The sequence below is a fragment of the Ascidiella aspersa genome, chromosome 1 (assembly GCF_963924565.1).
Source record: "Ascidiella aspersa chromosome 1, kaAscAspe10.2, whole genome shotgun sequence".
NCBI classification, from domain to species: Eukaryota; Metazoa; Chordata; class Ascidiacea; order Phlebobranchia; family Ascidiidae; genus Ascidiella; species Ascidiella aspersa.
In genome coordinates this window covers 19,536,820-19,564,367 of record NC_139447.1, presented here as the reverse complement: position 1 = coordinate 19,564,367, position 27,548 = coordinate 19,536,820, and the positions used below count along the sequence as shown (strand labels likewise).

At 37.2% G+C, this 27,548-nt stretch overlaps 1 protein-coding gene across 1 annotated transcript in view; it reads left to right on the top strand.

The window, feature by feature from the left end:
- LOC146168183 (receptor-type tyrosine-protein phosphatase epsilon-like) overlaps positions 1–27,548 on the top strand; it is a 110,167-nt gene that overhangs the window by 69,093 nt on the left and 13,526 nt on the right. Inside the window, exons 9-18 of the mRNA XM_083386186.1 lie at positions 10,560–10,739; positions 10,813–10,942; positions 20,497–20,654; positions 20,712–20,812; positions 20,887–21,023; positions 21,098–21,174; positions 21,257–21,386; positions 22,964–23,103; positions 25,028–25,202; positions 25,270–25,439. Of these exons, the coding sequence (XP_083242312.1) occupies positions 10,560–10,739; positions 10,813–10,942; positions 20,497–20,654; positions 20,712–20,812; positions 20,887–21,023; positions 21,098–21,174; positions 21,257–21,386; positions 22,964–23,103; positions 25,028–25,202; positions 25,270–25,439 (1,398 nt within the window). The remainder of the gene's footprint in view (positions 1–10,559; positions 10,740–10,812; positions 10,943–20,496; positions 20,655–20,711; positions 20,813–20,886; positions 21,024–21,097; positions 21,175–21,256; positions 21,387–22,963; positions 23,104–25,027; positions 25,203–25,269; positions 25,440–27,548) is intronic.

The following is a 27,548-nucleotide window of genomic DNA, read 5'->3' as shown; positions in this document are numbered from 1 at the left end:
CCTGACATACCAAGTGATCTAAAGCCTTTAAACCAAACGGTAGTAAAGTCATCTCCGACGGCAGCAATAACGAAGGCTGCTACTGACAAACTGATCGATCACTTCCCATCCTTACATCGGCTACTAAAAGCAGTGTCCTGGTTAACTCGCTTCAAAACATATCTGCGACGGCACTTAAATCAAGATACGCCGGGTTCTGTTCGGCGAGGAGGATTAACGCTTGTCGAATTACAAGCGGCTGAAGTTTCACTGACAACCTACAAGCAAGGGAAATGTTTTGGGCCCTTGATTTGCAAACTACAAAACGGTGCCGTCAAGAAAAAAAATTGTCCGCGATGGCTTCAACCCTATTCTAAGCAACGGTGTGATGAGGCTAGGAGGACGCCTTGATAAAGCCAACATCGATTACGATTTCAAGCACTCATCGATTTTTCCGCAACATTCTCATTTAACAGAATTAATAATAAGGCAACATCACAATATTGTTGGACACTCTGGAATTGGCCACACGTGGACTTCGTTGCGTCAAAAGTACTGGATAACTAAGGGCAGTGTTGCAGTCCGGCGTGTACTTGGGAAATGTCTCGCAGACGCAACGCCAGTCTTGGACAGCAAAAGATAGCGGAACTACCAACCGCACGCCATAACGCGAGCGAACCACCATTTCCAAGCAATGGCATCGATTACTTTGGTCCCCTAATGTTGGAACAAGGAAGAAGCCAGGTCAAACGCTACGGATGTTTATTCACGTGCCTCAACTACACGCGCCGTGCATTTGGAATTGGCGCACGACTTGTCAACTGATTCTTTCATTGCCGCTCTTCGTCGGTTTATTGGACGTCGCGGTTCGCCTGCTCACATCCACAGTGAAAACGGTACAAACTTCGTCGGCGCTGAACGTATCCTGCGGGAAAATCTTCAGGCACTAAATTCTTGCACAAAAAAAACGTTGAATGGACTTTCAACCCACTTGGTGCGAGCCACATGGGTGGTGCGTGGGAACGAATCATAAGATCAGTTCGTCGTCTTTTGACTTCCCTGGCAAACTCCCAAACACTGACTAACGAGGTTCTTCTGACATTTATTGTCGAAGTAGAAGCGATCATCAATTCTAGGCCTCTTGTTCCCATAAGCCCAAACCTTGCACCCGCAGTGACACAAAGACTAGATTGCTACACTCTAAGAAGGTGGCGACAAAATTCAATATCTATCTGATAGGTTTTGGAGACGTGGGCGGCGCGAAAACCTTCCAGTGATCGCGACGCGCTCCAAGTGGCACGACAAGAAAAGGAACCTAAAAAGGGACGACGTGATGCTATACGATGAAAATCAAGTACGCTGTCGATGGCCGATTGCAAGGGTAATCGAAGCTATTCCTGACGCCGCTGGCGAGGTTCGAAAGGTCCTAGTACGAACGAGCTCCGGGGAACTCCAAAAACTAATCGCGAAATTGTGTCTAATTGTGGAAGCTGACGATAACGAGACCCAGCCTTGGTGAGAAGCTCGCTTTCGCCAGCTTCATGCGAAACCGAGACAATAAGTTTCCGACTAAATTGCGTGTGACTATGAAGTTAAAATGTGTCTCCCAGTTCCCACATTTTGGGGGGAGTGTTACGTCACCTGCCAAGTTTTGCTTAAAATCCGCTAATTATCTTACAACAATTACGCCTATTACGTCACACGGTTGTTGTTTACTGCTGCTAATGCTACAGTTAGTTTAATATTGATAACTACTTGTGTTGCTGGCTGATTTACTAATTGTAGGTAACACGTTTATTTGAATAAGACTGTTGAAAAAGTTAACGCCGATGAATACGCCACTGTTCCTATAATAGTTCGGTAAGTTAATTTGTTGACCGTGGCGTACTGTCTTATTGGTTACTGATTTCGTTTGTATTTAAAAACCGCATTCATTGGACGAATTAAAGCACGACGATTGGCTTCCTGTCTGAAAGCGAGTTTTACTACTTAGGACATTAAAAAAGCTACTACGTATTAGGCATAGGCGCCTTAACACTATGATAAGGCATTTTTCGTAAGGTGTTTTGTGCTCATTAAAGATTAACTAAAAAGTTAAATTAATTGGATGAATTCCACAACTAGAGTCGTGCAATATATCGAAAACACACAAAGAAAAAAAAAATGCCAGAAAAACGAAAACAACAACACGATGAAAAGCGATTAGCGATCAACACCTGTTTAAACAACCAACTATTTTTTTAAGTTATTTCATTTAAAAATAGGTGTATTTCAGTGTTATCTTAACATCACTCTTTGGTTATTTTTTACATATAATCCCGCCTGTGGTTTTACAAAGGCAATTGAATATCGCCTGGAACTCTATTTAGTATGCAAGCTTGTAACTTGGGCTAAAAATCAGGCATTTAGAAGAATATTATAGCTACAGAACTGAAATCTTCCATCTTAACAGAGAAACTAATATTTTGTGAAACAACTACAGGACGCAGCATCTTCTTGACTTTTATTACAACTTTAGCTTATTCCAGTGGTTCCCAAACTATTTTGCCTCGCGGCATACTAAAAATATCTTATATTTTTTACTATACTCTTGATTCCGAAATTAAAAAAAGCTTCATGGTACACTTGACAATTTCTCGAGGCACACTAGTGTGCCGCGGCACACAATTTGGAAATCACTGGCATACCGGTATTCAGTTCTGTTCTGTATATAGATTGTTAATCCGTGAGAAATTGCAAAGAATTATTTTATAGAAGTTCATGCAATATTTTCACTAACTTCGAAAAATAACAATAGACTGATAGTAAGAATAGCTTGATTGATTAACGAATATATCTAAATTTATCATGGAAACCCCTTTTACTTGGTAAATGCATGTTAGTTCAACGCACTACTACAGCACTAACCAGTTTAACCTGCCCAAAAAAACATTGGCTAAACAATAAGCATACCACAGCCACCTCAACCAACTTTCTCGTGTTTGATGCTTCGAGTGTTACAAGCTAAAATCGTGAACTAAGTTAACTAACATACCAGTCTTCGAATCGGGGAATGGAATACGGCGCAAATTGCAAACATTTATTGTCATGACGGTTAGAAGACTTGAAAAGCAATAATCACAAATAGTATCCTTATTTTGGGGAAAAAATTACCAATCTTGGAAAAATTTAGAAACAAGTGTTTCTCAACGGATTTGTATCATTTGGGGTCTAAATCAGGGCTCTCACAAATGAAAACCAGAAAATTCCTAAAGCTATATCAAAGAATCCCTAGATGGCATGAAAAATCCCCAAACCATAAATTAGCGCGTTATACTATTATAATATCACATTAGCTAAAATATAGTAGGGGTACAAATATATATATATATACAAATTAACCTTGTTTACATGCTAAAAGTGAGCTTTAGATATTCCCATATTTAAAAAAGATAACTGCATTGTGTAGCTCAGGGTGGTCCAAGGTTGACGGCATCGCGGGCCACGATATTTCTTGCATATATTTTACGGGCTACATAACGTAGACTATACATGCGTACCAGAAGAGGGTCGACGATTTACGTTTGGTCGGGGCACGAAATGGTTAGTAAGACGTCACAAAACATCGTCGCATGCATATAAGCTCCAGAAGCTTGCTGCTATCGTCGAACTTGTGCGCAAATGAAATCGAGTGTTATAAGACTGGGAAAAATGGTGCACGCAAAGCGCGAAAAATCTGCGAATTTAACAAAACTTTTAATTTAGATCATTGCTTCTTAATTTTTTTCACCCTTAGCATCTATCTCCAGATTTCCTTCACCCTTGTCTCCTGATATGATAAAACTATCTTGTCTATATAGGCTATAACAGCTATCGGAATATCCGCCCTGCTCGTTATAACTTATAAGTTCGCAAAACAGCCATTTTAGAAAGTTTCATATAAGACGCTGTAGAGGGCATGATTTATTACCGACTAAGAGCTTTTGTTTTTACCGTATGTTTAATGATGTTTCTGCTTATGTGACAGTATTATTGCCTATGTCAGTGTGGTCCAAGTACAAGCCCGCGGGCCAAAGTAGACTATGTTTATTTGCCAGCAATAAGCCTAAGAATCTCTATTTAAAAACATTAGCCCGCAAGACAAAAAACAACTTGTTTTTGGCCCGCGATGAAAAGAAGTTGGACCACGTTGGCCTATGTCAAGCAACGCTAACTCACACCAAAGTGTTAAATGCTAAATGGCTTTTTTCCCATTATCACTGCGGTCAGCAATTGGTTTGTCTGTAGCTACTTAAAGACTGCTATCCACTTGAACACTAACTCTTCTTTGCTATCAACTTGTGCTGTTACAGCGTTGATTGTTTCGTCTCTCTATAAGTTGAAACTGGTTGTTCGTTTATCAACTAATAGAATTCTAATCACCAGAACGTTTTGTGGCGGCTCGCTAGTTAGATACGCACCTTAAAGTTGAAGTCAGAACGAAAGTGTCAATTAGAACACTCTTGGGTTGAATAAACTTTTATAAGCTCAACATACTAAACTCGTGCCTCACAACGCACTGCGGCTCCTCTCAAACCGGTCTAACACATAGCACACGAAACTTAACAAATTCAAACGCCGCTAAGCAGTTTCAGTTACCCTTTAAAATTTTAAATAAACTTCCAAATGAACAGAAACAAGTAGAATATTCTGAACCTGTTTTTTTCAAAATTGCAATTCGGTTAACATTTACTAGTTAACAAATCATACAATACGATTTGCAAAAAATGGCGAAAAATCCCCCAAAAATCCCTAGATCATCAAAATCCCCAGATTTGTCCCTAAAAGGGGCTAAAAGTTCCAATTTGGAACTAAATCCCTAAAAGTGAGAGCACTGGTCTACATATCAACCAAAAAAAGTTCCAGCTCGTCCGTCCTGGGGAAAAGACTCCATTTTGGATATTCAAAATGGTCGCCATAAAATGCAGGTGTTTTTTTCTCATATCTTAGCTTCTACATCATTTATGAAAGAGATTAGGCATTAAAATAAATGTTTTGAGGGTTAGAGATCCCAAATAGAGCATTTTAAATATTAGTTAGCCGTGCGGGGATTCCCCACCAGATAGAATTCAGTATTTTTTATTTAGATTTCAGATTGTCGGTTTTTGTAATATCTGTATTTAAAACTAGCTATTTAGGTCAAATTTGTTTTCCATTTAGTATAATCAGTAAAATGAAGGGTTTTTATGCACGTGTTGTTTCGCTTGACCTTTTTTATGCTTTAAATAAGGCTGCGAAAAATGGCCTACTTTCAGTTAGGTACCGTATATTCCGGTGCATCTAAAGTATACAGGATCGCTAGGATCGCAACGATCGCAAGGATCGCTAGGATTGCTCGCTAGGATTGCTCGCTAGGATCGCTCGCTAGGATCGCTAGGATCGTTCGCTAGGATCGCTCGCTAGGATCGGCCTAGCGATCCTAGCGATCCTAGCGATCCTTGCGATCCTTGCGATCCTTGCGATCGTTGCGATCGTTGCGATCCTTGCGATCCTTGCGATCCTAGCGATCCTAGCGATCCTAGCGATCCTAGTGATCCTAGTGATCCTAGCGATCTTAGCGATCCTAGCGATCCTAGCAAGCCATCCTAGCGAGCCATCCTAGCGATCCTTGTGATTATAGCGAGCGATCCTACCGAGCGATCCTAGCGATCCTAGCGATCCTTGCGATCGTTGCGATCCTTGCGATCCTAGCGATCCTAGCGAGCGATCCTAGCGATCATAGCGATTCTAGCGATCCTAGCGATCCTAGCGATGTGTTACAAGCTAAAATCGAAAAATGGTGCACGCAAAGCGCGAATCCTAGCGACGATCCTAGCGATCCTTGCGATCCTTGCGATCCTTGCGATCCTTGCGATCCTTGCGATCCTTGCGATCCTTGCGATCCTTGCGATCCTAGCGAGCGATCCTAGCAATCCTAGCGAGCGATCCTAGCGAACCTAGCGATCCTTGCGATCCTATATTTTAGATGCACCCGTATATTCCAATCAAACAAATTATAGATATGAAAAAAGGAGATTCCATTTAAAACAACAAATCTTGTATGGCTGAATTAAGCTAACTAATGTACTTGAGGCCAGCACAAGTCATCCTAACTGGTCTGGATATATGCACAAGTATCATACGACGATTGAGTTATATCATTATTAATGATCCAAATGACATGTTAACAGTTTATTCTACACTCAGCAAATGTATATCTAGCTGTTCACATAATATTCGCGTAATAATAACCTTCGATCAGCCATTGTGAATTAAAGCAATCCAGATAGTTAAAGAAAGGCACTGCCAGTTGTCGTCAGACTCGGAGGATTTCATCTCCTGAAGAGCTTTTTGGCTTGTATTAGACTTATAATAATGGCGTGTTCAGGTTTGAAAGATGCACTTGGCCTTTTATATGGCCCGCATACTGTCACTCATATTTTAATGGGAGCTGCATATTCGAAAGCTCTTCGAGTCCATTTTTCAGTGGATGCAGCTGTTTATCGTACAACGATGACACAAGATGAAAATGTTTTAGTCTAAGGATATCAATCAAAGACTTGGCGAAAATACGTCTACAGAAAGACCATGAATGTTTTAATACGATGGTTAAATGGTTTACGTCTCACAATCCTTTTATACCAGGAAGCGATCCTCTTGTGATAGCTTCACTCACAACAGGACTGACTACATTAACCGAAACAAATTCTGTTAATTGCAAACAAGCATGGCATATTGGTCAAAACATCCGAAAGAAAGCTTGGACCATGCTACTCACCTCAAACCTATTAAAACTTTTACGAAAGTAAAAAATGTTTATTTTTTTCATACCGGTATTGTGATGTCCTACTGAGATCTATTGCAGAGGAAATATTACGGTGGTATAGTTGTTTGGGATAGCATGACACCATCAAAGGACATTTCGAAAACAAGCAAGTGCTAATGTGAGTGTTCTGTGGAGACAAAGGTTTTCCAAACAAGAGCAATTCCTTCGCAATCGCAGTAACAAATCATCGCAAAGATGCTACTGTGTGAGGAAGGAGCTCCCAATCGTTCTGCGGCTAGATATTGCCTGACAAGTGATACCGTTTCATGATATAAGCCCAGAGCTTTGATATTCTTGATACTTGCTTGAGTTTCTCAGTTGCTCTATGTACTGTATCGATAAGCTTAGAAAAAACATTTTCATCTTGTGTCATCATTGTATGATAAGCAGCTGCATCCGCTAAAAATGCACTCGGAGAGCTTTTGAATATGCAGCTAACTTTGAAATATGATTGACAGCATATTGGTCATATAAAAGGCCAAGGGGGTTCGGACCCCCCTTTTCGAAAGTGATATTATCGCATTTTGTTTGTTTTCGTCAGGGTTTAACAAACTGACCGAAGCGGCAATGTTTTTATTGTATTTTGGTGATGCGCACTCAAAACGCCATTTTTCGTTTTTTGTTTGGTCAACCGTAAACGCAAGATAGGTTTTCTCTTTCGCCTTTCGTTATTCGTTCAGGTTGGCTGATTAGCAAGGGTGTATTCGACAATGGACCACGATCGAAGTCAAGCATTCTTTCTTCTTTTTCGCGCTAAAAGCGAGTTAAGCGCAGCTAATGTTTTTGCTGTCCGCTGTCTGCAAAAACAACTGATGTTGGTGTTAACAACGGAATTTTTGCCACTGAAGCAGATTTTCTTAAAAAGGTGGTCCAACGGTGACTGTTCAAAGTCGCCATTTTATGTAATGATAAAGTTATTCTCTATAAGCATATTATAATTGACACAACTTATTTTCTTTCAACCGCAGCTTGTATTTTAGCTGACTTGGCACACTGCTCGACGCAGATGTTGCGCTAATCGTGGCATAATAACATCCGGTAAAAACGATCTTCGTTTAGTATTGCAGGTGGCGAAAGACGTGCTTGTAATTAATCGTAGTCCCGTAAATGCAACTTGGGAACTACGCTGCTGATAGTTGAAACACGATTTTACCAAAATAAATCACACATATTTCACCGTCTTGGTTTAGTTTTTCGTAAGTGGATTCGACGCAAGTGTTCGTTTTGCGTCTTATAGGTTCGCTTTTGCTGGACTTTAATTGGCTGTGTCTGAATGTTTTATGGCGTCATTACAATAACTATTTTATGACGTCATACACGAAACTATTTTATGGCGTCATTATTGATTGACGTCAGACGGAAAATAGGGAAATTCCCTAAGTTGAAAATCCGGGACACATATTTTCGATTTTCTGGATACGCCCCTGTGCAGTATTATATTAATCCACTGACGGCATGACCGTTTTTTGAAAATATTTCTTTAGAAATAATGCAGTTGTAATTTTTACTCCCCTCCAAATAAATATCACAAATGTTAAAAACGTATATTTTATAAAGGCCAATTTGAAAAACACAAAAGAGATCATTCAATGAACTTATTAATGCTCTATTATGGTTCCTTAACCCTTAAAACATATACTTTAACACCATAATATATTTTATAAATGATGTAGAAGCTGAGATATCAGCAAAAACCTGTATTTTATGGCGGCCATTTTGAAAATACGAAATAGGGACTTTCCCTAGGCCGGATGAGCTGAAACTTTTTTTGGTTGATATGTAGACCCCGAATGATACAAATCCGTTGAGAAACACTTGTTCTAATTTTTTCCAAGAGAAATTGAAAAATAGGTATACTAAAACTTGTCTTTGCCATATGCCTAACATTAAACAAAAAAAATTTGTGCAAATGACTACAGGGATGAACACAGTTAGTTAAAACTGTCTCCATCTGAGTCGGTCTGTGCGCTCGCTAGTGATAGAAACCATCCAATTCTAAAGTCATTTTTTGTGTTTTTTCTGTGAAATAACTTCCAGTAGGGGTGAAATAAGTTGAAAAACACCAATATGCGGGCATTTGACAGTGCAATTGTTTATTGTCTGATATTTTCAGCATAGTTTGCGAAATCACTAGTGGCACAACAATTTAATTAGCTTTATTAGAAAAAGTTGATTTCGATTTTGCTCTAAATAGTATATACGGTTTAATAACTGGAAATGTTAGCTTTTTAAGCGTTTTACGGTTGTTTTGAATTTTGTGTTGAATATTGCTCTAAAGTTTACTCTAAAGAGTGCCTAAAAAGGAATCTTAGCTACAAGATTATTTTCTATACGATTCAACAGCACAGAAAGCAAAAGTCTCGAAAGAGCTTCTTTTTAGTATACTATATGTATGGTAGCAACAGCATATAGATGAAAGACTGATGTTTAACAGGGCATTCCTGGACATGATATATTACTTCTATATTCACATGCACTAGGGTTGTTCAGATTTTGAAAATTTTTGAAAAGTTTAGCTAATCGAAGTTTTTCCCATGGTTTGGACCTTAAAATTAGGATTGACAAAAAAAATTTAAATTTGGGTCATGATTTCGCCCTCCTCAAAGCCCCCAAAGTTTAGCAGTTAAATCATCGAAATATGGCAATTCCCCTATTGCGAAAACTTGCTAAATTGGCTCTATTGTTACTAAACGATGGCAAATAGTATTGTAAAATGTTATTTGTAATACATCAACAACAAATCCACATATTCAACACAAAGAAGGATTGAAAATTAGCTAAAAAAATTATTTTGCAACGATTGTTTTTTTAAAGTCTGGAAACTATTGCCGGTGTTCTTCTACGAATTGCAGGAGGCTAGCATGCTGCTGTGCATCATCAGTGATGTTTGCTGAGTTATCAGTGTTTAACTTGACCATTCTCTCAGCAGCATCATTAACAACTTGACAGTATTTACAAAATGTTCCAACTTGGTAGTCTTTATCCTGCAACAACAAGCTGCTGAAGTTGATCGTTGGTACATAAATGCAGAAACTGCATTGTTTTCTATGTTCATTTCACACCCTACTATGGACGAAGATAGGAAAGCGGCATTGGCAAGAAAAGTTTGGATACACCCAAGTCAAGTAAATTTCCCCTGGAGTTGCCAGTAATGCATTCAAAAGAAACAGAATACACCAGAATTGAAAATGTAGTCGGCTAGGAGTCCTGGTTTCTTTTTTCCTCTCTGGGCATTAATGCAACTTGCTGAGGCTTCCAGTTTGTGACTGGCTGCAGGATAAAGACTACCAAGTTGCAGAACATTTTGTAAATACTGTCAAGTTGTTAATGATGCTGCTGAGAGAATGGTCAAGTTAAACACTGATTACCCAGCAAACATCACTGATGATGCACAGCATCACGCTAGCCTCCTGCAAGTCGTAGAAGAACACCGGCGATAGTTTCAATAAAGCCAAGCAAGTTTTCGCAATAGGGGAATTCCCACATTTTGATAATTTAACTGCTAAACTTTGGGGGCTTTGAGGAGGGCGAAATCATGAGCAAAATTTAAAATTGTTTTGGTCAATCCTATTTTTAAGGTCCAAACCATGGGAAAAACTTCGGTTAGCTGAACTTTTCAAAAAATTTCAAAATCTGAACAACCCTAACATGCACTCAATAACGATCGGTCGATAAAATGTATCGGTCGATAAAATGTGGACCTATTCGCTGCGGAATATGTGGATACAGTGCATTTAATTTTTGATTTGTTTGACAGTTAACTAATCTGGTTGAACAACAAACCAAGGTTAAATGCGAACAGTATTGGCCCAAAATTGATAAAACAGGCTGCACAGGGAGCAACCTTGGAAAAGCAAAATACGGCGATTTCAGTGTGTCTCTAACAAATGTCAATAAAAGGGGGTTTTACGTCGTACGCACCTTGCAATTAGCCCTCGTGAGTATTTCAAACCTTCGTGAGAATTTAATTCCTTGACAACATATAATAAATTAGTCTTGTTTTTTAACAGTCAACAGAAAGTCCAAGAATTATTAATCAATTCCATTACGTTGCATGGCCTGATTTTGGTGTACCAAGCAACTCTGCTCAATTGCTTCAATTTAGGCGTCGCGTTGAAGACAAAATACCACCACATGCAGGTAACCCTATGTATTGAGCACTTTGTTTTTCCAGCAGAAAAATCTTTTTTAACTAAAACGTCATAATAACGTTTCTCATACGTGCTATTTAGAATCCCGAAATGTCGTCTGATCCGTTATGACTTATTACTAGGGCGATTATTTTTTGAGCAAAGAATTTTATACCCACCACTCACAAAGAAACAAACCCCAGCAACCTCGCCCTCAGAAAAATATCTCTTATAACCCACTGGAAAAATAATCTATGTTAAAACAATCTGCTTGATAGTCCTTTCAACTTAAAATGAAAAAATAAGTTTTACTTAGTTTTGAGAAAGTATTGCTAAAATGGATAACTCAAGAGTTTTTACATTTTTTAATTTTTTGTAAATCTTAAATTGAAAATTCAGGGACAAATTTGTTAACCGGGCGGGACACCGGGACAAGGCCTTATAATCGGGACCGTTCTGGCTAAACCGGGACGTGTTGCAAGACTATGCAAACCCACTATGTAAACCCACTACGACAAGGTCGGAATAATATTTGCTTGGAGGCATGACTGCGGAGTCAGTTAACATACAGAGAGATGAATTCAACCCAAACTTAACTCAAACATGGTGGTTTACAGCACTTTTACTTAATAATTCACTTAATACTAACATACAGAGAAATGTTTTACTTAATAATTCATCCACTATACGTAGACCCTGGAGGCTATCAAAAACTATTCGGTAGCCTGGGGGCTATCAAAATTAATTATTCCAAACGATGTGGTGCTAGCGAAGCCAGAGTACCAACAAGGGCAAGCCAGAGTACCAACATGCCTGTAGTGAGGCTCGAACTCACGATTGCCGTCATCGTAGCGGGGCCGACACTCTACCAATTGAGCTATACAGATTCAGAGGGTGGACGTCAAGAAACAAATATAGCACTCATAGTGCCTGCTGCTTCCTGTTCGTATGAGAAGGGGATATACTCTCTAAAATGTTCTCGGTGTAGGCTACTACGATATGTGTGCCGATATGGTTGGTCTGAAGGGCCAGGTCGCAGTTGTGCATACTAGTAGACCTATATGATGTTTCAGCTTCTTGTGTGGTACGTAGATCCCCTTCTAGTCTATATTGTGCCACACAGGAACGATTCAAATCTGCCCCCGAATGGACTATTTGATTCCTTATATTCAAGTTCGTGTCATCCCAACATAGGCTGATCTTTGTATCACAAGATTAAGTGGTATCTTCTGTATTAAAGTCACTTCATTTAATAAATCACGTAAGAGGTAACTAGTTAAGTAGCTGAACATTTAGTAAATAGGTTAGTGGCAGAGACGGATCCAGGGTAACACCGACCATAAAACCCTTAGCCCTCTAAAGATGCCCGCGCATAGATTTTAAATTTAGTTTTTTTTTTAAGTAAGCTGGTGAGACCTGGTTAATCAAACGAAAATTCTGATTTCCGTCAGTGCTATGATCTCAGTTAGTAACAGAAAGCGTCTATAAAAATAGGCACTTTTTCAAAGACAGTTGGACGAAATATGAAGTGTTTTTTAAGTGTTATTATTCTCCCATATTTATTTCTCCTTTGCAATTTCAATTTTGTCCACTCGTTTGATTACCGTATCTAAGACAAAGAAAAAGAAAAACTGAATAAGGTGGTGGGATTCTAGACCAACGCCAGTGTGTACCCTCCAGGGCTTTGGAGCAGTTGTAAATGTTAAATAGCTCCGGCTCCAGCTACGGAGCTCTTTTTTATCATAGAGTACCTCCAGCTCCGGTGAAAACTATCAAATGGGATCAGTCAGTAGTCAATATTATCGGTTGCAACTAATTGCTCTGCTCAGTCTGCTGTCAAATCCCCCAGCAACATAGTTAGTTAAAAAAGGAGGCGCAAAAAAGGCTACAATTCTTAATTTTGTAAAGGGTTGCTGCTAGATTATGTAAATGCAGCCATTAGTAGTAGCATAGCATCTTATAAATACATCGGAGCCGGAGCTTTTTTTTTAAAAACTGCTCCAGCTCCTGCTCCAGCTCCATTTAATTTTCACGTAGAGCTCCGGCTCCAGCTCCAGCTCCGGTAAAAATGCTCGGCTCCGGGGGTCCGGCTCCAAAGCCCCGGTGCCCTCACAAGAATTTCTGAAGAAACAAGCAACATAGTTTATTTCACTTTTTCGCAGCACGTACGTTTGCAAAAAAGTGTTTTTTCACAAAAATTATACCAAATCAAAATATCAATCTTCTATCACAAAAGGCCATCTTAAGCAACGCTTACGTTTGACAACAACATCTTTACGGCAACGTTTCGTATGCTGTGTGCCAGTTTATGAATAATGTCAAAATGTCAACAACAACTCGCGTCATACAGTTTTCTATGTTTGTTTTTGCACTGGCAACCAGGGCTCCGGACTAGGTTAAAAATGGAATCTGAGTCCAATTCCGGCCTAAAATTGAACCCGAATCCGACTTCGGCCCTACTCCACAGCCTGTATTTCACCCACTTCCGTAAGCGAAATAAGATGTATATTTAGCAATCCACTCATAGGGCACATGGGCAATATTTCACCATAAACTCTAATCTAACATCTAGTTTACGTATCTTGGGTGACGCCATTAAACCTAATTTGATAAATTACATTTGGGTGCTGGTCTAAAATCCTACCACATTTTCGCCCCTGGGTTTATATTGTTGACAATATTTGGGTTAGGGTGAGAGTTGGCGTTTGGGTTTAGATGGGTTAAGTATTATTATTATATTTATTCTTACATATTTATGGCTTTTGTTGCAATTTTAACTTTGACTGCTCGTTTCCTTACTGCTAAAATCAATGTGGTAGGATTCTAATCCAGCTTAAAATTTTGTAATATGCCTTTACCCGGCTGAAAAAGAATAACGAACTGTCACGAACACAACACTGAGCCCTCTATTTTGGAATATATAAAATTTTCAGCCGATACCTCGTAAACAACAAGTTTAAGTTCCCGCCCACAAAAATAACGTTAAATACAAGAGTTAAAGACACTAATTTGTGACACGAATACTGCAGATCGAACGGGAAATGTGTACAACTATTTAGTTAGCGCTAGTGTTAGTGGTGTATCAATAATATTAATGATGTGGTAGTGATGTAATATTTCAACTTTGTCAAGGTGATATAACGTGCGCGTTAAATCATTTTGCGTGCCCTGAAAATCATCTAGCGTGCCAGAACTGGCACGCGTGCCAGGGGTTGCCTACCCCTGTGCTACTTTAAGTGTCATACGTTTTTTTAATAGAAGAGGATTACGAAATGAAAGTTTTTTTATCCAGAACACCTATTTCGACTAATCATTTATCAAATATTTATAATAGTTATAACAAAAAGTAACAATGATTAGTAAAAGCCGTTATTTATCTTAATAGCAAATATGCCCCGCGAAGACATTTAGCAAAAAGTTTGGGAATCATTGGTATAACTCATTCAGCTAAAATATATTTTAGGCATTCAAAGTTTACAGCTATAATTTTCCTCCGTAAAATATCCTCCTGTCACAAGTTAGCAGTACCGATTATCAGAGAGGCTTCTTATCAGAGAGGTCTCATAAACAAAGATAAACGAAGAACAAGTGCAGGCTGGAGTTAAAATTAATCCAAGGACTTATTAAGATATATTTATATCTTAATTGAATCGGTTGTAAACCTTATTCTATCGTGGTTATTACTGTATGGGCTTTCTTATATCGTTAGTCTAAAAATCTAAATGCTATACTATTATGGATTATCTTATGATTTTGATATTGTTACTTTGTTACATATTCCCCTTTTAAAGATAGCGCGCACTCGTAAGCAACAAACTAAGACGTTAAACGAATCACTTCAAATCTGAATTCGATAAAGAGACACATCGCCCAATGTTAATGCAGTGTTATTCAAACTATTGGTTCGACCCCAAATTCGGTAACCATTTTATTTAGTTGAGTTGTCGACTGCAGTTGTTCACATGGTTGAAATTCTTGAGATTGGTTGCGTCACACGCTGCCTCTGCTTTTAAGGTGTAACACCGATCGTGGTCGAAGTCTCCACGAAAAATGAAAAACTCCTAACGTAGACGTTTATTTGAATGAAACCATTACGAACAGTTTTAAAACCGTGACCGTTTAGCCTACAGTGGCACAATTCAACTCATAAAAATTGTGGAAGGAATGCAACGAAACAGTAGCCTACTAAAGGTTTGGTCAACAATATTTCAAACTGTAAATAAATCATGAATTCAGTTTAATAGGAATTAACAAATATTGACCTCAAAGTATTTTTTGACAAAATTTTGACCTATTAAGAACCAACCATTAAAATGCAACAAAGAACAATGGGATATTGCGCAAAAATTAACAAAGAGCTAGCATATCAAAATACCAAAACGGATAACTGCAAATCACTACCGAAAAAACACACATCAAATACTATTCAATTCATTTGTCACAATCAGAGATACACAACCATAGGCTATCTAAAGCAAAAACGAAGTCTATCTAAATCTATTGCTATAATTGAGGCCAACATGGTGAATTTTGCCTGCTCGCGTATACCGTATATTGCTTTAGTGAAGATAATACATTCAAAATGTTGTTGGGTGGAATTCAAAAACGACAATTTTAAAAAGCTTTTACAGTTTTTGTTAATTTTGAAACGATTTTTGATCATTTTCTTAATGATTTGACTGCAAATAGTTTTGGCCTATCGTATAAATTTTGACAAAATTTAAGGTCAGAAAATAAGACAAGTCAAAAAATAATCGCTATTTTCACGGGCAAATTTAAATTGTGGTATTCCTCGCACTTTCATAGGTTCATTTTTGCTGTACATTAACGATCTCCCACTTGTGTCCAGCTTGAAAACAAGATTATTTGCTGATGATACATGTCACTGGTCACTCAGCAAATCACGCTAAATTCTGGAAAAAAACATTAATTATCAAATGAAAAAATTGAGACTTTGTTGAAAGTTTTTTTACATAAACGCTGAGTTGCGTTATCTTTGTGATCAATTAGATAAGCCAGAAAATAAATAAAAAACATACATTATATAGTCTATACAGCCTTAGCCTATTTGCATTGTTTTGGATGAATTATATGGGCCGAAAATTTATTTTCGGGCCATAGCTTGTTTTTACCGTTATTATATGGGCCGAAAATTTATTTTCGGGACATATCTTGTTTTTACCGTTATTATATGGGCCGAAAATTTATTTTCGGGACATATCTTGTTTTTACCGTTATTATATGGGCCGAAAATTTATTTTCGGGACATATCTTGTTTTTGCCGTTATTATATGGGACGAAAATTTATTTTCGGGACATATCTTGTTTTTGCCCGAAAATGTTTCAGACCGATTTTTGTCCGGAGCTTTATAGAAAAAGTAGACATCGTAGAACCTTCAAATTTTCAGACATGGCGTAGAGTGGTATGTAAGTGCTTTGTAGAAGTTTATGAGGCTGCACCCCAAGGGGCCTTTGCTTGGGGGGCAAAAACCTTAAATATTGCGTTTTAGTTCCCGGTAGCTAACGACTGCCATCTAGCAGCAGAAAAACTTCCATACAGAATTCGTTCATATTCGCTTGCTTTGTCCAGCTTGTGAAGTGACAAAGCGACTGAATGCCTGCTGCGCTTTATTGTCCCGCGCGTGAGACTTTCATTGTGACTCGTCCAAAACTGGGCGTGTGCGACTTGCATTTTAAAAAGAGGCTTCTCTTTAGTAAAATTACGTAATGCTTTTAAGAAACAACATATTTTACCGCCGCAAATTTAAATGCGAAATCTGGTGGCAACTCCAATCCAATCTATCAACACCAGGCCTACACAACTTAAAATTGTGTGTTGATATGTTGGACTGGAGTAACATACGAAACAGGTGCAAATAGCAAATATTCTCCAGATCGTATTTCATCGTATTTTCGTGGTAATGCACAAAGAGGTAAGGCCGTGAATATACTTTCAGCCAAAATTTATTTTCGGGACATATCTTGTTTTTGCCGTTATTATATGGGCCGAAAATTTATTTTCGGGACATATCTTGTTTTTGCCGTTATTATATGGGCCGAAAATTTCTTTTCGGGACATATCTTGTTTTTACCGCTATTCTTTTTTGGTTTCCTATGGTTTCCTATGGTATGTTTCAGACCGATTTTTGTCCGAAGCTTTATAGAAAAAGTAGACATCGTAGAACCTTCAAATTTTCAGACATGGCGTAGAGTGGTATGTAGGTGCTTTGTAAAAGTTTATGAGGCTGCACCCCCAGGGGCCTTTGCTTGGGGAGTAAAACCTGAAACATTGCGTTTTAGCACTTTGTAGATAACGACTGCCATCTAGCAGCAGAAAAACTTTCATACAGAATTCGTTCATATTCGCTTGCTTTGTCCAGCTTGTGAAGTGACGAAGCGACTTACCGCCTGCTGCGCTTTATTGTCCCGCGCGTGAGACTTTCATTGTGCGAAGTGGCACGTCCTAAACTGGGCTCGTGCGACTTGCATTTTAAAACAAGGCTTCTCTTTAGCAAAATTACTTAATGCTCTTAAGAAACAACTTATTTTACCGCCGCAAATTTAAATGCGAAATCTGGTGGCAACCCTAATCCAACATATCAACACCAGGCCTACACAACTTAAAATTGTGTGTTGATATGTTGGATTAGAGTAACATACTATACAGGTGCAAATAGCAAATATTCTCCAAATACGATTTTCCAATATTCTCCAAATCGTATTTCATCGTATTGTCGCGGTAATACACAAAGAGGTAAGGCCGTGAATAAAGTTTCACCCACCGTACAATTAACGGAGGGAAGCATTGCGAGTAGAGATGTTCAAAGCAGAATATCGGCGACTCATTTATAATGCTTGCTTTCAATGCGGCGTTAGTTTTTTTTCGGGCGACCAATTACTTCGCGATAATCTTCGCCTAACAATTAAGTGTCAAAAGGGTGTATTTACCGCCGCAAGTTTAAATGCGAAATCTTGAGGCAGTTCACGCCTCTCTGTTAGCACCTGTCGTGCATCTTGCTCCAACCAGCATACTACCAACATCAGGCCTAAACATCTAGCAAAACTTTCGATTTAATAGTTTACGTATTGAGAACATAATAGTGTTTTTCATATTGTTTAAAACTAAGATTTAAAGCCTGTTTTAACAGTGATTGATCGGCCCAAGCCACGGTAAAAAATTACCGAGTAAAAGTTTGCAAAAGTATAGCAAACCATAGGCGTTAAACCATATTTAGTCTTTAAAAGAATAATAATATTTGCTTTTCAAACACGTAAGCTGGTCAAAATTTAATAAAATGACCATACGCATTATCTACGTAAATTCTATTTATCAAATATATGTTTCGATCATTCCCCAAATTCTACGCCATATTTGAACCCCTTTCGCATCAAAGGCATAAGTTAAGTGGGGAAGTTTTCGGCCCATATCTGTTTTTGCTTGCAGAAACAAGTTAAGGAAAATAAAAAACAAAATATATAATATAAAGTACACAATACAAAATATTAAAAAAAAAAATAAAAAAAATAAAATACAGTAAAAATTGAAAATAAACACTAAGCCCTGAAAATATACCCCCTGACAAAATATACAACAACCGCACCCCCGTCTAGTTCTTTTTTGGTTTCATATGGTATGTTTCAGACCGATTTTTGTCCGAAGCTTTATAGAAAAAGTAAACATCGTAGAACCTTCAAATTTTCAGACATGGCGTAGAGTGGTATGTAGGTGCTTTGTAAAAGTTTATGAGGCTGCACCCCCAGGAGCCTTTGCTTGGGGGGCAAAAACCTGAAATATTGCGTTTTAGCTCTTTCTAGCTAACGACTGCCATCTAGCAGCAGAAAAACTTTCATACAGAATTCGTTCACATTCGCTTGCTTTGTCCAGCTTGTGAAGTGACGAAGCGACTCACCGCCTGCTGTGCTTTATTGTCCCGCGCGTGAGACTTTCATTGTGCGAAGTGGCACGTCCTAAACTGGGCTCGTGCGACTTGCATTTTAAAAAGAGGCTTCTCTTTAGTAAAATTACTTAATGCTCTTAAGAAATAACTTATTTTACCGCTGCAAATTTAAATGCGAAATCTGGTGGCAACTCTAATCCAACATATCAACACCAGGCCTACACAACTTAAAATTGTGTGTTGATATGTTGGATTGGAGTAACATACAATACAGGTGCAAATGTAAAATACACAGTACAAAATACAAAATATTAAAAAATAAAAAGTATAAAATAAAAAAAAAATAATAATAATAATATAAAAATAAATGATAATAAAAAATTCAGCCAATTAAAATTATTAAAAAATAAAACAAAAAATTTAAATTTAAAACTAAAAAAATAACCCTAAACCTTGAAAGTATACCCCCTGACAAAATATACAACAACCGCACCCCCGTCTAGTTCTTTTTTGGTTTGCTATCCCATGTTTCAGACCGATTTTTGTCCGGAGCTTTGTAGAAAAAGAATACATCGTGGAACTTTCAAAATTTTAGAAATGACGTAAAGCAGTATGTAGGTGCGCTGTAGAGGTTTATGAGGCTGCACCCCTAGGCGCCTCTGACTGGGGGGCAAAAAACCTAAAATATTCGACGTCATCGTTTTAGTTTATGACAGCTATCTACTCCTATCTAGCGACAGAAAAAAAACTTCAATACAAAATGCTTTCATATTACTTACTTTATTCAGCTCGCGTCGCGACGAGGCGGCTGTTGGCATCCTGCTGCGATTTATTGTCCAGTGCGTGCAAAGTTCATCATACGAAGTAGCTTGTCGTAGTAAAACTAGGCGCATGCGACTTGCCTTTTAGAAAGAGGCTTCTCTTAGCAAAAAAACTTATTGCTCTTACAACACAACATCTTTTACCGCCGCAAATTTAATTGCGAATCCTGGAGGCAACGTATGCCTCTCTGTTAGCACCTGTTGTAATATGCTCCATCCAAAACATATCAACACCAGGCCTAAACAAATATAATTATACAAGGGCCGCAACAACAAAATGCTAAAGTTCAATGCATTTTTAGCGACGACGGTACAAAGCTACGTCATAACATGGCGTCATACAAAAATAAATATTAACAACATTGCGTTTATTTAATTTAAATGGGCAAAACTTTCAATATAAAAGGTTGCTTATTAGGCACATAAAAGTGTTTTGGATATTGCTCGTAACTACAGATTTAAAGTCTGTTTTAACAGTGATTGCTCGGACCAAGCCATGGTAAAAATTTACCGAGTGAAAGTTAGCAAAAGTTTAGCAAACCATAGGCGTTAAACCATTTTAAGTCTTTAGGAGAATGATAATAAAGTGTGAAAATAGTGTGAAAAAAGTGTGAAAAAAAGTGTGAAAAAAAGTGTGAAAAAAAGTGTGAAAAAAAGTGTGAAAAAAAGTGTGAAATAAAGTGTGAAAAAAAGTGTGAAAAAAAGTGTGAAAAAAAGTGTGAAAAAAGTGTGAAAAAAGTGAATAATAACAACAAATAATGAAACGACCCCTACAGAACCACTGGTCACTTGAGGTTTTCGTTCCATTTATTGTCCACTTTTAGTCGTAACTCTTCTGTTTTTAGGACCAACCATTGTTCACTGCAGTGCTGGAGTGGGAAGAACAGGGACTTACATACTGATTGATGCTGCCTTAAATCAGTTATACTCGGAGGGAAAAGCAGATTTATTCAGCTTTCTATCTCGTATACGCCTGCAAAGAATGATGCTAGTTCAAACCGATGTTAGTATGTTTAAAATTGAATAAAAATACACCTCATAAAGAAAATGTGTTTTTCAGGCACAATACGCATTTGCACACAAGGCTGTCTCAGAAAGTATAAAATATGGGATGTCTGAAGTTAATATTGTTGAATTTAAAAAAAAGGTTCAAGATTTAAGGTTATAAGAAAGTGACTTATTGTAAAGAAAAGTTTTGAACTTTTTATTCTTTAAAGCTTTTCGTTCAATTACAGAAAAAAAAATGGTGACAGCGAAGAAACTGAACTTGAGGTTGAATTTCAAAAGCTTTTAAAAATACCTTTGGCAAAAGACTGTTTAAAACATGGCCGAAAGAGTTTAAAAAAAAACCGTGTTCTACAAATTATGCCCTGTAAGTGTATATACAACTAGGCCTACTAGGGTGATCATCAAAACATCAAATATTTAATAGTAACTTTTTATCAGATGATTTTAATCGTGTAAGCTTACCAAGAAAGCCTGGATTCGATCGTTCTGATTACATAAATGCCTCATACATTGATGTAAGTTTGGCATTGCTTAAATTAATTATCTTAAGATTAACTTAGTTTTAAGAAGAATTTTTCTTTGCAAATATCTTTCTAGGGATTTTACAAGAAAAAAACATTTATTGCTACTCAAGGACCATTGAAGGAAACGACCGAAGATTTTTGGACAATGGTTTGGCAAAACAATGTCAAAAACATCGTTATGCTCAGCAGATTAGAAGAAAAAGGTTAGAGAAAGATATGCCGGAGCTGTAGCTGTATAATAGGTTTCAAAATGTAAAAAGCTCTACAACAGTGTTTCCTGATATTTTATATTTTACCGGCTTCGACTTTATTTTTTAGTTGATCCCTGCTATCAAGATTTTCCAAAAAATTAAGTTACAACGTGATGTCATTATCTAAAGTCCTGTTAAGCATGTTGGTTAAAGTGTTACTGAGATCGAGTTCAAGTAAATTAAGTAAATTGCACAAATATAGTAACAAATTCGCACTTAGCCAGAAACAATTTTGATTTGTGTGCTTTAAGTTTGCTTTACATATAAAAGAATATATGTCATATTCGTCTAAAAATATTTTTTTTTCATAAGAAAAGGACACAAGACCTATTGAGTACACACAAAACGATTTGCATATTTCTATTTAAAATGTGATTTATCAAAATAATAAAAAAGTCGATAAAGTAGGTAAAATCTTAATGATAACTAAATTTATTTTTTTTAAAACAAGATAGAAACTTAACTCTAAAATCTAGTATTCGCCAGAAACGCGACATTTTTGCTTTGGGAAAATTATAGTAGTTGAAGAGCATCGGAGATAATTCTACTACCGTTAAGATAACATAGCAAGTTGGCAACCCGAGGGACCTTTTAGAAATACTGTGATTGTAAGACTTTTAAATTGTAATCGCCAATGAGCAAACCTACATCAATATTTTTTTCCCGATGTACATTCATGGGGGCAAAAAAAATACGATAACAGATATTTTAATTATAAAAAAATAATCTCAAGTTGTGCTCAAAATGCGCCCAGCCATTCGATATGTCCACCCGGTGAATGTCAAGTAAAACATCTAAAACCTCGCACATTTATGTAGCCCTAAAAAGCGGGAATTTACTGAAGCCAAACACAGTAGCCTAAATGGGAGTCATCGGGCCGATCTAAAATGGCGGATTGTCACACATGTAATTATCGCAGCCCATTTGTGCCGAACTAGTGAGCGATGCGTTTGGCCGCTTGAACCGCCGTTTCAGATCGCCGACTCGTCCCCCTCTCCGCCGACCCGTTTTTCCTGGGTGATAAGGATTTGTGTGACTTTTGCAGCCTCCGTGGTCTCGGCGTTGCGTGGTTTCTTTGTGCGTAATTGTGGCTGTTTTGTGTTGCGTGGTATAGAGTCGGCATTCGTTGGGTGGATTCCAAAAAGATAGCACACATTTTGCGCACAGTTTGCAAACACGTGGTTAGAGACAAGCTGTAGTGTAGCCTTCTGTCATATTGTTCAAATAAACGTCTGGCACGAGAAAGTAAAATTAAACCTTCTACTTAGCAGCTATACTTTAGGTATGGTGTTCCGAACTATAGTTCGTGACACCAATATTTTTTTTAATGAGCATAATGTTTCCTAAAAAAATTTAATTGCAAATTAACCCCTTTTCACCTGTTAAGACATTGACCACGGTGAAATAATTTACACGCTTTTCTGCTAAATTCAGACGACATTAAATTTTGTCCAAAGGCGGTAACTTTGCTGGGCCTTTTTAATTGTTAACAACTGATCGTCAAACTTTTATACCGAGGTTGTTTTAAGGTCAGGCAACATGTCAGCAATATTGGCCTGAAAAAGGAGAGAAGATGTTGTGCAACGATTTTATTATTTTACTTGAAACTGTAGAGGATGACGATATTGGGAATTATATGACTCGTGTATTCCGAGTATTCAATAACCAGGTAAATATAAAAAAATCGACTTTAGAAACAGTAATTTTCGATACATTATAATAGGAGTCCGTATATACTTCTTGGCGTTACCCCAAAATACTATAGTCCAAAAGTCTCGCGACCCAAATAGCTCGAGTTGTTGTTTATAGAATAGCTTTGTTAAAAAAACATTTACTTATTATCATTGTGTCTCTATTTATAATGAATAACCATTGTTATGGGTTTGTTCATTTTATAAGAAAAAGGGTTTCAATCTCGGTTTTCTTAGGGGTGCAGCCTTATCAACACTCCGCCATTTATTTGGAATAATTACTGGCAAGGTGTGTAATACAGTATACTTTGTGGTGCAACGCACAAAAAACGTCTGACGTCTCGCGACCTTTTAAGAAAACTTAACCGTATAAGCACAAAGCGCGTATTCAATGAAAGATGCACTCTAACCACTGTCATCTAGTCCTTCTGACGCTGCTTTTTAACCAACAATTAAGGCTTACGTATCATTAGTACACCGAATGCCACCGCAAACTCCAAATCTGTCAATCAATGATGCAAGCAGGGCAGGCTAGAAAAACAACTATATAGTCTGCAACGAGGTTCGAACTCACAATCTCCGATCATACCAAGTTATAAACAGCGAGCCGTATAAAATGTCTTGGGGGCCACGCGGGCCTTTACCCAACAGTATTTTACCCAACACCCAACAGGTTTTACCCAACAGTATAAAAACTCTGAAACCATGACAAGATTCGTGTGTGGCGACCCAAAATAATGTGTTTATTTTGTTCCGCAAAGCATTAACTTGCTTAAGAAGTTTACTTTGTAATTTTATTAGAGCCAGTATTGATCGTTACTTATCGCGTTTAGTAGAAAAATTGGATTAATTTCAATTTTTATTATTTTGGCACATAACGTTGATACAACAACGAAAGCTATACGATTATTTAATATGCCAGGAGGCACCGATACAACCAACAGGTTTCCCAGTCAAGGTGCCCCCTTTCACAATATATATTAGCAAACACAAGAATTATTTAAACGTATTAATACTAATTATTTAAATTATTATAAGTTTTTAAATTATTTATTAGTAAGGCTCTGAAAAAATCATCCCGACACCAATAAATGAAGCAGTCGAAAACAACAAATGCATATATAGCAGGAAATAAACTATATCAAATAATAACGCTAAAGAAAACAAATATTACTGGAGTAGTGAAATAGCAAGTTAGAATAATTGGAGCAATGTAGCTTTGTATTTAATTTTAAATTGGTGAAATGAAAATGATTTTAAATTGATATCAATATTTCCCCATACCACTGGTCCTTGATATCCAAGTGATCTCTTCCCTAGTGATGTGTTTGTGCGAGGTAAAAATAATTGTCTAGTATCCTTTAACCTAGTAAAATGATCGTGTATATCAGAAATTTTAGTAAAGTAAAGGCTAAATGTGGGAGGTAGAGCATTAAGTTTGCTTAACATTAATTTTATAGAGTTCGACGTACAAAATGACGCTTCAATACCAAAAAATATATTTACTAGAAAGCAAACCCAGATTTCGGCTTAGCAAAACAGTTTGGTATTTTATAGTCATTATTGGCAAAAAATAATGTTGGGTTGCAATCGCTAATCATTTTACGAGGCTTAGTGTATATATTTATGGTAGGTTTTCTTGTTTCATACCTAAATCTTGGTCGAGACCCACTATTTTTTGCAAATTGTGGTCTTATCATAGCTCTGTTATTATGTAATAAATATACAATCAGTTATTTTAACTTTGGTAACTTTAGCGGTTTGTAGAATAACTAAACGGTGGTAGAACTTTTATTTCCGTTTTAGATTCTCTCGTAACCAAGATAATTGTTGCATTCGTATTGGCTACCATAATAAATATTTTTAACGTAAAATATAGAATTGTATTCTAAAATGGTTTAGCAACCTGGTGAAGAAAAAAGAATTCAACAATTCCATTACAAAGGCTGGCCTGATATTGGGTCTGGCACTCCAAATGATGCATATGGTCTGATTGATATCTTTCAAAAATTAAAGATAACTGCAGAAACATGTGAACCGATCATTATTCACTGCAGTAGCGGAGGTGGTAGGACAGGTAACAGCAAAATATTTAAAAAACAATAAATTGCCTTATTACTTCGTAAATACCTGTTGTTTTAAAGGTGTTTTTTGTGCCCTGGGTATATTGATTGGTCAAAGCGAATGTGAAAACGTGGTTGATGTATTTCAAACTGTTCGGTATCTACGCGAACAGAGGCCACACATGATTCAAACACAAGATCAGTTTTATTTCTGCTACGCTTCCTTGCTTCAGTACCTCGAAGCAAATCAGGTAGGATGTTTATCGTAAAGCAATCGCAATCGTGGAAAAAAGCCTAAAATTCAAACTATTTGCAACGGAAGATGATTTGTTGATTTTTACGGAAAACGTGCCAGGAACTCCCTAAAGTCTCCGGAAAAATATGGTGTCTTGGACGTAATAATGACTTCATCCATGCTCACTATGGGCTACAAATTTCATTTTTTTAATCAGTCAAAGAGACCTGAAATGACTTTCATATAAAATGGCTTGATTGTGTCGAAAAAGTCACGAGGAACTAATTATAACAATAAATAATGTCATGATCTCACACACGTAAATTTGAGAAAAAAATGTGGTTGACTTCCTATATATAGGATACCTTCATCGAATTCTGTGATGAATGTTAGCAACACATAGTAAAGACGAAATGACAAGAAGAAAAAGGGCGCTAAACGTATGTACATTGTACACTGGCATAAAACAACTCATAATTATGCAAAAAAAGAATTGAATTTTCACGTAAATTCAGTTAGTTTATAAATAATAACAGTGATTATACGAACTTGATTGTCAACGCCCACACAAGAAAACCTCTGGCTAAATCAGCAAGGTTAGCGAGAGGTGGTCTGTTTTAGAAATTTTGCATATGTGGCAAAGATTTTGTTTCTCGGTAATACGTAGGTGTGCTTTGTCACATTCTGCGGATAGACGATAAAGTTTGTCGCATTTTTCCATTTGTCGAATTCGCTGGTGTATCTTCATAGGGTTGGTATAGGAGTCAAAACGTCGGTTAAAAATAAGAAATGTCGTTAAGTAGCTTCTCGTTTGTTTACCAAAATAATGATTTGCTTGTGTAGGCTTTAGCTTTCTATGTGGTAGATGAAGTAAATATTTCCTAGTGGTGCCTTAAATACGATCAATTCGTTTTATTATTTTGGACCAACAGATTATTTTGCTACACTCAGTATATTATTTAATACGAAAACAATCTCAAGAGTTTTAAAACTTTTTGAAATTGTAGGCCATACCAATAATGGAAGATGCCACTATGACGTCTTTGACACGATATTTCCCCATAAACTTTTATTTGTAGTTCCTCGCACCTTTTTTAAATCAACAAAAAACTATGAGGTTTAAGCCTTTTTTACAACTAGCTTTACTTGGTTACAATTTTGTTATGCTACACCCTAACAGTGTTGTGACAATCTCACGCCCTATTTATGACCCGCTTGAGGTACAAAAACAACAAATATAAAAAAAATTAACAATATAAAAAACAAAACAAAATTCACTTGCACTAAAAAATTACTGCAATCAAAATCTTATTTAATGATTTTATTGTAGTTGCATGTAATCAATCATTTCAACTTGTGCTTTAATTTCCGTTTTAATTCAATGGATGTGTGTGATTGAGGTGTTAAATGACTTAGCTTAACATGATTAAGAAAAATACTTTCGCATAAGTTATTCAAATCGGATTCAAGAACTATTCACAAGCTAGAAATAATTTCATACTTGAGCCTACTTTACAACCCACTCGTTACATTCCTCTAACGCAGGGGTCGACGACCTTTCGTATACAGTGTGCCAGTTTATAAACACTAAGGCCGTTTATATGCACCTTTTGCGGGCAGATTAGATTAAGGTTCAATCCGGATTGAAAAGTAATCCGTTCCAGCGTCGTAATTAGATGGCGCGAAATTAAAGCCAGCTTGAGTGTACAAACTGTACTGATATGCGTTATTACGTAATATTCCAGTAAACTTATGACGCACAACCGATTTTTCGGCTTAGGCTACTCCTTGCGGTAGCAATGTATTGCTGCTTATTCGTTTTTATTAACCTAAAATTGAAAAAAAAACAAGAATTACTTTAGTTAGGTTTGCCGATCAAGTACGTTTTTGACTGTATTGTGTTTCAGTTTCCTGGGACACAGAATGTAAGTGCAGGAAAGTTAAGCTTATGTGTGCTGGTCATCGCTATATACAAGGCAGAGTGGACTAAAAGAATTATAATTCACTGGTCAACAAATTTTCACTTTTTTTTAAACGAGATTGTAGGTATTTCATCTAACATGTATTTTTCGCGCTGATTTCGAATATAACTTTAGTTTTTCTCTAGCACATCACATTTTTTAAA